The sequence below is a fragment of the Pteropus vampyrus genome, unplaced genomic scaffold (genome assembly GCF_000151845.1).
Source record: "Pteropus vampyrus isolate Shadow unplaced genomic scaffold, Pvam_2.0 Scaffold287, whole genome shotgun sequence".
Lineage (NCBI taxonomy): Eukaryota > Metazoa > Chordata > Mammalia > Chiroptera > Pteropodidae > Pteropus > Pteropus vampyrus.
The window spans coordinates 481,010-491,756 of NW_011889068.1; the positions used below are offsets into that span (position 1 = coordinate 481,010).

Consider the following 10,747-nt stretch of genomic DNA (forward strand, 5'->3'; position numbering starts at 1 on the left):
TGTTTAGGAGCTGCTGTTCTTCAATCTAATTTTCTTCAATTTCTTCGAATTCCTGTCATCCTCCATTATCCAGATAATTGATAAAATCATAAGTATTAACTCTAATAATAATAATGTCCACTTATTCCACACTATAGTACAAGATATTTTCACCTACACTATCTTATGCACTCCTTACAAAAGTTCTATGAAGTAGTCGTGAGTAGAGAAGGCAAAGTGCAGCAATGAAGTAGGTTTTGCATCTCAAGATTATATACCTACCAAACCCAAGAAACAAAAAAGAGGCTTGCCTGTCTTGGCCTGGACTCCACGTAAAAGAAAAAATAAATCTCCTGAGAATTAATTACCGTGAGATTATACTTGGCAAATGAGGGAACTCCAAGATGAGAAATTATCTATAAAAATGATAACTGTACCCAGCAGAAGCATCAGAGATAAAAATTAAAAACTCACTAAAGAGCTCATAATTCAAACTTATAAAACACACAAGGAAAGAATCCACCATATCAGCAGAAATACTACATAGCACAATCAGCTTTCCTAAGAACTACAAATGACAGAATTATGGGATACTGTAGCAGCCAGACCCTAGGGTGGCTCCCATGAACACAGTATCTCCTAGTGGTCATACTCTTTCATAATCCTCTTCCCCAAGTGTGGGCATAATGTGTGGCTTGCTTCTAACCAGTAGAATACAGCAATAGTGATGAGATTTATGTGACTATGTGTATGTGATTATATTACATAAGACGGTAATACCCGTCTTACTAAGAAACTCGCTCCTTTGCTGGTTTTGGAGAAGCGAGCTACCATGCTGTGAGCTGCCAATGAGGAGAGGGCTACATGGCACAGAGATGAGGTGGCCTCTAGTGACATCCAGCAAAAAAATGAGTTCTTAGTCTGGTGGCCTGCAAGGCCACTGAATGCTGCTAACAAGCATGTGAGCATTGAAGTAGATCCTTCCTCAGTTGAGCCCCAGATGAGAAACCAGCCTTGGACAACATTTTGATTTACAGACTTGCAGGGGACCCAGAAAAGCTGTGCCCAGACTCCTTATTCATATAAACTGTAAGATAATAAATGTGTGTTATTTTAAGCCACAAAGCTATAATACTGTTACACAGGAATAGATAACTAACACAGCTACAGACTGTATGATATGTTTTAAATGCTTAAAAGAATAAACATGAAGACATAAGACAAAAGAGCAAAAACACCAGGAAGATTTGAAAAACACAAGTAATAATAAAAAAATACCTCGTAATTCCTAAAATGATTTAACTCAATGGATGGGTTAAATAGCGAATTGAAAAATGCTAAAGAAATAATATATGAACTGAAAAACAGATAAAAGGAAGTTGATCTATTTCAATTTATAACATACAACACAGATATTAAAAGATGGAAAAACCTGAAAGAGAGATTAAGAGAGATACAGAATAGGTTGAAAAATAACCACATCGATCAGACAGGGAATCCAGAATGACAGAATACAGAAATGAGAAACAGAAAGACCGAAATAAATAATGGCTGAGTATTTTACAGAATTAATGAAAAACATGATTGCTCAGATTCTAGAAGAAAATTAAACCCAAGAATTGTAACTGTAGTAAATGTGTTGAAGTAAAATATAGAAAACCAATGCCAAAGAGATTTATAAAAACAAACAGAGAGAGAAAGCATCCACCCTCAAAGGAGCAATAATAGCAATAGAAACCAGAAGACATGAGAGTAATAGCTGCTAAGAGAAACTGTGAACCTAGAATGCTAGATTCAGCTAAATGAGCAATGAGAGAATAAAATAGATATTTTCAGATGAACGAAACCTGAGAAATTTTACCAGTAATAAATCCTAATGAAAACCCACTAAAAATATTAATTTTCAGAAATAAAACCCCAAAGAAGGAATGTGAGGTAAAAAGCAATGGTAAGCAAGAAATTCTGTGTGACTAAATCTACACAAGCATAGACATTATAAAAATGCCATACAAAAAAAAAAAAAAATGTATAAAATAGGCAAGGTGTGGTAGAATTAAAGTGTTCCAGGATCGATCCTTGACTTGTTTGAGAGGAGGATAAAGATAATAAGTTATACACTTTAATTTCAGTATGCATGTTAAAATTGTAAGGGTGAAACAGAAATAGAATATCTGACTTCCAAACCAATAGAAGGAAGTAAAATGTAAAACACTATTACTATGCACATTTTACAAAACATGAAACTGGGGCTTATGAAACTGACTAACTTGACCACGTTTGCTCAGCTAATAACTAGCATAATGTGACTTGAATTCATGTCTTTCAACTTTGAGTTCTGTGATTTTTTTCCTTCTATGTCATATCGCCTCTGATCTAGGCGATAAAATAACAATATGTTACCCTGATGTTCAGTTCAATGAAACAAACAAACAAACAAACAAAAATCTCACACTGCTGCAAGAATATCTTTATATAAATGAGACTTTGCGGGAAAAGTGCCTTGGATTGACCTAGCAATCCTCTTATTCCTCATTCCCATTTCATTCTTGCCTTCTCACTCATTAATTCCTACATTCTCCACATAATTTTTTTCCCCAGGTTCTAATTTTCACCGTTTTTTTTTCTCTCTTCCTCCTTCCCATTAATTATTTTTATTTTGTACATGTTTGTATGTGTGTAAACACGTATAATATTTAAGCATCATACATGTTTACTAATTTTAAGAAATCTCAATGTATATGCTGTGAAGAGAGTGGTAAATTCTAACTGCATAGTTTTTATTGGGATGCAGTTTGTTTGAAAGATTTCTACAGAGATGGAAGAAGTTACAAAAGATAGTGGTACTCAGATCTGCTTCATTCTATTGTTATGCTCCATCACTGAAGTGATTATGTAATGTCAAAAAGATGGTAGAAGTATCTGTGATGCAACCTAGGTTCCAAATCATAGCAGTGACAGATGACCCCCTGGCAAGTTGCTGCTGGAGTCAAAGACTCTATCTCTGAACTATGATGGTGATTCTCTTTCTCTTTGCCGAAATCATTTCACTTGGTCTCTAATATCACTTTCTATTGAAGCCATGCAGTACAATCTTCAGGATGTGCCCAAGAATGTTCAAATTCCTAGGCCACAGTTAGTCATATGAAATCATTGTTACTGACCCTTCCCCCCAACACCACCACCTAGTTTGCCTATAGATATTTCTGTAATACTTCTTGAGGTAATAAAACTTCAAGATATATAATCTACCTACTGGTAATACAGAAAAGCACATAAGCCTTTTGGAATCAACTCTTGGTCTCCCATCAATGAGCTTGTCAGATATATAAAGACAATATAAAATCAAGTTCATAGTAACACACTGCCAGCTGATTATATTCTGCCGTTGGTATTATCAATCCAAAGATTTGTATTGTAATGTACCCTTGAAGAAAGCCACATAGAAATGCTATAAAGAAATATAGCGTTATAAAGAAATGAGTAATATTTCATACTGTAAAATAAATCAGTAGGATTATGGTATTAGAGGCAATTCTTATATCTGGAGGCACAGAAATCTTGCACTAACCAAAATAAAATAAAGTAATCATAAGTGCAAAAAGCAAACAAGCTTATTTTTAAAAATCACATGATTTGCTCCTTTTATTTCCCCCTATTCGCCTGAAAGCAAATTGCTCCATTGCTTCCCTCCACTCACCCTGCTTTGCCTCCCTAAAAGATAACCTAAGAAAGAATAAAAAGTTTATGAGCCTCAATAACCCCCAAACAGAATAATCCATCACAGAATGACCAAAACTTGAATGTATCCTGTTACATTATAGATGGTTAAATAATACCATTACTAAGGATTAATAAGTCTATCAAGCTCAAATACAATTTCCACTTTTATAAATACATGGAAATATAGTGATTACAACAACAACAAAAAAAATCCTACTTAATTGAGCAGCTGAAGATTTTTGGAGGAGTACACTTTATAGTAGTGAAAACGTAATAAAAAATAACAGATGGTACTTTAGCAGACAGGGGCAATAGGTTAGAAGGAGAAGGATAAATAGAGAATTATAGGTAAAGGATTAACGAGCAGAAGAGCAAACTGTGTGGTCTCAGAAAATGATACTGGCAAATTAGAGATATAATTTCATGATTTCATGGAACCAGATCTAGGTTATGTAGGAGCTAAAGTCCTTATTTTCATGGTAAAAAGTACAAAACTCTGTCAGCTGATTTACAAAGCACAATTATTAATGCCAGAGTCAGGGTGGTGGAAGTAACAACAAACATTTAGCAGTAAGTACTCTCTGATGTCCTGAATGAGATTATAGCAAGGTAATAAATAAAACGACGAAGCTGATCTCCTCAGCATTGTTCAGGCAGAGGTCCTCTGGAAAGGGGTTCAGATTTTAAGAACCACTTAAGTGGTCAACAGATATACAAGTGATTAGTAGTTTTCTAGGCTTGATGACCTCTCTCCTTAAAAGATCAGAAGAGCCTAAGAATAAAAAACTGAAAAGATAACTCAGCTCAAGTCATAATTCTATTCCTTTCCTTCTTCCAACAAAAAACTGGCCACCCTCTCTGTCTTCCTTTGCAGAGAATTCTCTGTTCTTTCTCCTCTATTTTTTTTTTACTCTTCCTCCTCTATTTTGCTTCAGGGAGGTCTTGAGATAGTCTTTTCTCCACCTCTCAGTATCTGTCTTATATCATGTGTAGCACAGAAGCCCAGGCGAAGACACAGGGCCTACGCCACACACAGTCAGTCAACATTCTCTCTCGCCTTCAGACAGGTCAACAGCTAAAGTGTATCCAACTGTTGATTTCTGCAGGAAGCTCAGAGAGCAACTTTGGCCAATGCCTCTGTTCCAGTCACTTCAATGATTCATTACAAGTCCTCTCTCAGGGCAGGGTTCTCTTTTGAATAATTCACAACCAAACCAAAAAGGCATAAATTTAAAAAAGGAGAGAGGAGGAGTCCTTTATTGGAACAAGTAATTGGCAGCAAAGAGAAAGTAAAGCAAACCAAATAAAATAGATAAAACTGAGAACCCAGAAATCAGATTATAAAACAACAGTTGGCTGACATTTAAATAAAGTAATGCCACGGCAATTTAACTGTTGCCTTTTTGCCTGAACTCCCAGATTTCTCTTGTTTGGGGCCCGACACAACTTTTTATTTCTCTGTGTACTTAGAGATTCATGGTGAACCAACATTAATACTCACTTGGGCTTGCTTGCATACTTTAAAAGGGTGAAGTGTTTCTTGGTAGAAAAGTTGATGATAAGCCTGTAGGTCAAACCAGAAGTACACGCTGTTCCTCCACAACTACAGATGGGAAAAGCACATCAATTATTACCGCCCATTATTGAAGCTCCACAAAGCTCTAATTTCAAATAGAAGTAATTGTTTAGCTTCTTGGTGTTACCATATATCTGGTTCAATTTAATGTGGTTTTATCTTCTATCACAAACTGGCAACATACAAAATATTCATTGGTATTGTCACTAGAACATTATATTTTGGCAGGTATGCTTCTCACATAATTGGTCACTAATAAAATAAGCATTTTAGATAACAATTAGATTAATCACTTAAAGAACCCCAAAGGTATTTTGATATATATGGGCAAATGTACATCATACCAGAACTAAACACTACTCTTCATTTGAATCAGTGAAACATCACAAAGTCAACATGAAGACTTTGTGATTAAAAAAACTGCAAATAAGTTTGCCGTTACCCATTATAAGTTGTAATTATTAAGATTGTTAAAAAATAAAAGTTAAAGGATTGATAAAAATCAACTCCAAATTTCATATATGTTACATTGAAACAAGTTATACGAAAATAAACTACTGTTAATAGCATAGGTCAATCTTTGTCTACCTATACTGTACTTTCCTTTTTACTTTTAGCAGGATAGTGAATGAAAGAAAATTATAATAGAAGTGTTTAAATTTTTAGTAAATATTTGGTATGAAATTTCTTACCAGAGATGAAAAATTTAACATCAAACATAATTATTTGAGCATTGAATTATTTCAACTTCTCTTATTTTAAAATGAAGTGAAATGTATAAAATTAGACTTTAAATAATTTTCTACCTTGTTCTCTGAATGCTCACAAAATTTAGTAAAGAAGAATCCAGCTCTATTTTCTACATACAAAGACTGCAACAAATTTTCCATGTCATATCCTCCCAAGTCATCATCTGCCATGGTTTTAACCTAGATAACAAAACAGAGGTCCATTATCCACCCAGAAACATTATTTTTTTTTTTTTATGGTATTGTACAACAGGGTTTCATAAATTCTGCCAAGCTGTCATTTCTTCACTGGACTATTTATTTTTATACCATATATGTAATCAATGCAGTATTTTTGCATCAGACTGTCATATAGGGCTCATTTTTGGAGCAAACTATAGCAGCAGAGTTCATTCTATTATAAACCAATCTGATCTCAAACTTAATGTTATAATAATTTCCTAGCCTCAACTATATTCTTGTTTCAGGCACCATGACACCATTTTAGGAGTCTTCCAAATCTCTGTTGGTGGCCTCTTTCCTACATATTTATTGTTATTTTAGCCTTGAGGTGCTGCTGAAATAGTTACAGGAGAGTTATAAAAAGAACTATCTTCACGGCCTCTCAGTGCTGCTCATTAACCATCTTTAATGGTGGTGGGATGTGGGGGGGTCTGGGGGAAGAGAGTCTCTCTTTGGATAATGTCACCCCATACAGGTCATGGCCTTGAAAGTGTAAATGACAGTATAAGTTCTCATAAACTATTTACTATTTATGGGCTTCTGTGCCAACAATGCTGGCAACCCTAATACCATTCTTGAAACACAGAAAGCTGGCTATGTCTCCAAACACAAGAGTGATTCTAGAATACAACGGGGCATCTGCTATTCACATGAACTCTTTGCTATTTGTTATGTGCAAGTCAAACTTCTCTGTAATCTTGAGAGAACTGTGGCAAGAATGATTTAGGGTTTAAGTAAGATTCTTGTTCTTTGTTATAGTGTCTCTCTGCTTCTCTATTTTCCTAATAAACAAAGTCCGATATGAGAATTTAATGTTTTTATGATGTCTAACCATAGGCATTCCAAAACTAAAAAAAAATCATTATTTTGGTAGGAAAAAAATCCTAATTCGAAGAAAAGGAGAATAAAATTAATTGTTATACAAAATTACATCTAAGTGTTCAGCCTATATCTGGACTACCAAGGTTACTATCTAAAGTATAATCCTTAGGGAATGTAAAGTTATCATTTAGAACTGGTATAGTGAATTCACATGATCCAGGTACCCACACTATGGAAGTACTCTGCTTTATAAAAATTCTAAGCCTACAAAATATAACATCAAAAATTATTTTTTTATCAAGAGTTAAAACTTAATAAAAATCCTAGAGGGTCTTATTTTGTACCTGAAGTGTCCTGATACTAAAACCAGAACACAGCCGTTTTTGAAAACAGTAATCAATGGAATATATAGCAACATAATACTCAAAAGGAAACAGAGGAAATTTTTATGTAAAAATCCTTTTGCAAGGATAAAATAAAATGTGTTGTTTAATATTGTAAATCAATAAAAGTTCTCTAAAATCAAAATCTGATCATTTAAATGAGGAATTGGATTAATCAGTCCTCAAAATACTTACCAAAGGTTCTTCTGTATAAGTATATCTTCTTTCCAGCTGGGGCTTCAGACATTCAGAAATGTCAGTAAAAGATGTTAAACGAATAACTCTGCTGCTGTCTGACACATACTTTGACCTAAATTATAGGAATGAGAACTAACTGATCAACAAACATATTTCAAGTACCTTTAGTAAACACGGCATCAAATCTCAGGAGTGCTTCCTAGCATTGTTAGAGAATTAGGGGGAAAAAAGTATCAGGGCCAGCCCGCAAGAATGAAGAATGAAGAGAATGAAGCATGAAGTATAGTCATACAGAAAGACAACTCTCAAAAAATAACCACTGGTTGAATGAATTTGAGAATATATTATAGATGCCAAACAAATTATTCATATTACGGGAGTATAAAAACAAGAAGTCCCTTTTAGCTATATCAGTAATTACAGAAATGAGATTTTTCCTGAAAAAAATGAGTAGGAGATATAGTCTGTGTGTACGTGTATGCGTGTGTGCACACGTGCATGCACACTTACAGAGGTTCTAGAGATGGAGAGAATAATGAACTATATAAAGGTAGACAGAAAAAGCCTTGTTTAAAAGGCAGAAAGTTAACTAATTTGCTTAGGGCAAGAGGACACTAACAATTAAGTGAACACTATATACTACATAACAACATTGTGCTAAATATAATTATCACATTTAATCCTCACAATAAGGATTTATATATGGTAGTTTGGGGCAAGATAACAGAATACTTTGGAATTAGACTAATGACTGGACATTATCTTTTTATATTTTCTTATCCAGCTCCCCCTCCCATACCCCACTGCAATTATTCTAAACCTTAACTTCCAGTTTTATAAAACATGCCTGTTCCACCTCACCAATCTAACTCCACTCCATTCTACCAGCAGATTACTTTGCAAGTTCTTCTCAAACAAAATGTAGGTACAGCATGCTTCAGTTTTTGCTACAGTCACTACTCTCCTACATAGCAGACACTGTTGATTGATTAACTAACTCAACATCCATTCCCAGTGACATGTTTCTATAACCAGCACCAGAGAGATACTGAAAAGGCTAAATATTCACTTTCCAATACTTCCTTGCAAAGAGGGGTAGTCATATAACATACTGTGACTAATGAGATAGAAAATGAAGTCTGCTGGGACGCTTCTAAAAGAGCTTGCGTTCCTGATCAAAGGCAGAGTGCTAATGGAAATTGCCCTTCCTCCTATGATTTGAAAGCCTGACGTTGGGAGCTATACTACTACTATGAATAAATGGCCAAGAGGATTATAGGGTTCAGGCCTTAATATCTGTGATATCAGTGAACCAATACTAGCAGGTGCCTACCTTGACATTTCTTGTTCTGTGAGAAAAATAAGCTGGATTTGTCTAGGTCACTGTTATTCAAATTTTCTGTTATTTACATCTAAAGTATTCTTAAATTATCTATCAACAAATATGGTCATCTATACCCATCCTGCTTTCCTTCTACCCTGTTTCAGAAAGAAGTGTCCCATCTCCTTGCCTTGGCAAGGAGCCATTGCTTTGGCTCTTGAACCCTTCCTTCTACTGCCCTTTGAAAATAGAGAACTTAGTCTATGGCCATGCTACCCTGAACAAGCGCGATCCTGTCTGATCTCAAAAGCTAAGCAGGATCGGGCCTGGTTAGTACTTGGATGGGAGACCACCTAGGAAGACCAGGTGCTGTAGGTGTAAAAAATTAAAAATAAATAAATAAATAAGGGATTGTAAGCTGACAAGGTCCTTGCAATCTGTGAGGTCAATCAAGGGTTGCCTCATCTAAAAAAAAATATTAAAAAAAAAAATAGAGAACTTCTTCTTACTCATGTATCTTCAACTTCTCTCTTTCTACTAGATTCTACTCTAAGCATGTCAAAAGCCTCAAGTTTCCTCTACCTTAAAAATACCCTTTCCTGTCTATGGCCATGCCACCCTGAACAAGCTAAGCAGGGTCAGGCCTGGTTAGTACTTGAATGGGAGACCACCTAGGAATACCAGGTGCTGTAGGCATTTAAAAACAAACAAACAAACAAACAAACATTTTCCCACTACAGAAAATCATCGAACCACAAAGGTAGAGAGCAAGAGAAGGAGGAAGGAACAAAGGAATTACAGAACTGGATGAATGGATTAAAAAACAAGACCTATCTATATACTGCTTACAAAAGACTTACTTCAGCTGTAATGACACACACAGATTGAAAGTAAAGGCATGGAAAAAAAAATAAGAAAGTAAAGGGATGGAAAAAGACGTTACATGTAAACGAAAAAAAAAAAAAACAAACCTGAAAGTACTATACTCAGATCAAATAAAATAGAGTTTAAGACAAAGACTGTAATAAGAGACAAAGAAGGTCATTATTTAATGATAAATGGATCAATCCAACAAGAGGATATAATATTTACATTTGTAAATATTTATGCACCAAATATAGGAACATCAAAATATATAAAGCAAATATAAACAGACCTAAAGGGAGAAACAGACAGCAATGCAATAATAGTGGAGGACTTTAATACTCCCCCTTTATCAATGGATAGATCATCCAGACAGAAATCAGTAAGGAAACATAGGCCTTAAACAACATGTTAGACTGGATGAATTTAAAAGATATTTACAGAACATTTCTTAAAAAGCAACAGAATACATATTCTTCTTAAGTTCACATGGAACATTTTCTAGGACAGATCATATGTTAGACCACAAAACAAGTCTTAATATAGTTAAACAATTAAAATCATATCAAGCATCTTGTCCAACCATAATGGTATGAAACTAGATATCAATTACAAGAAGAAAACCAGAAAATTCACAAATATGTGGAGATTAAACAACATATTACTGAACAACAAGCGGGTCAAAGAAGAAGTCAAAAGAGAATTAAAAACAATATCTTCAGACAAATGTAAATGGAAATACAACATACCAAAGCTTACAGGATGCAGCAAAAGCAGTTCTAAAAGAAAAGTTCACAGTGATAAATGCCTACCTCAAGAAACAAACAAACAAAAATCTCAACCAACCAAACTTTACACCTCGAGGAACTAGAAAAAGAAAAACAAACAAATCCCAAAGTTAGTAGCAGGAGGG

The 10,747-nt window shown here is 34.7% G+C and overlaps 1 protein-coding gene and 1 pseudogene across 1 annotated transcript in view; one reads left to right on the forward strand and one right to left on the reverse strand.

Annotated features, from left to right (window-relative positions):
* The window catches only part of RGS22 (regulator of G protein signaling 22), a 185,638-nt gene that overhangs the window by 64,737 nt on the left and 110,154 nt on the right, over nucleotides 1–10,747 (reverse strand). The window contains exons 12-14 of the mRNA XM_023521020.1: nucleotides 7,647–7,761; nucleotides 6,082–6,204; nucleotides 5,201–5,302 (exon numbers count right to left, since the gene is read on the reverse strand). Of these exons, the coding sequence (XP_023376788.1) occupies nucleotides 5,201–5,302; nucleotides 6,082–6,204; nucleotides 7,647–7,761 (340 nt within the window). The remainder of the gene's footprint in view (nucleotides 1–5,200; nucleotides 5,303–6,081; nucleotides 6,205–7,646; nucleotides 7,762–10,747) is intronic.
* LOC111729887 lies at nucleotides 9,230–9,348 on the forward strand (annotated as a pseudogene).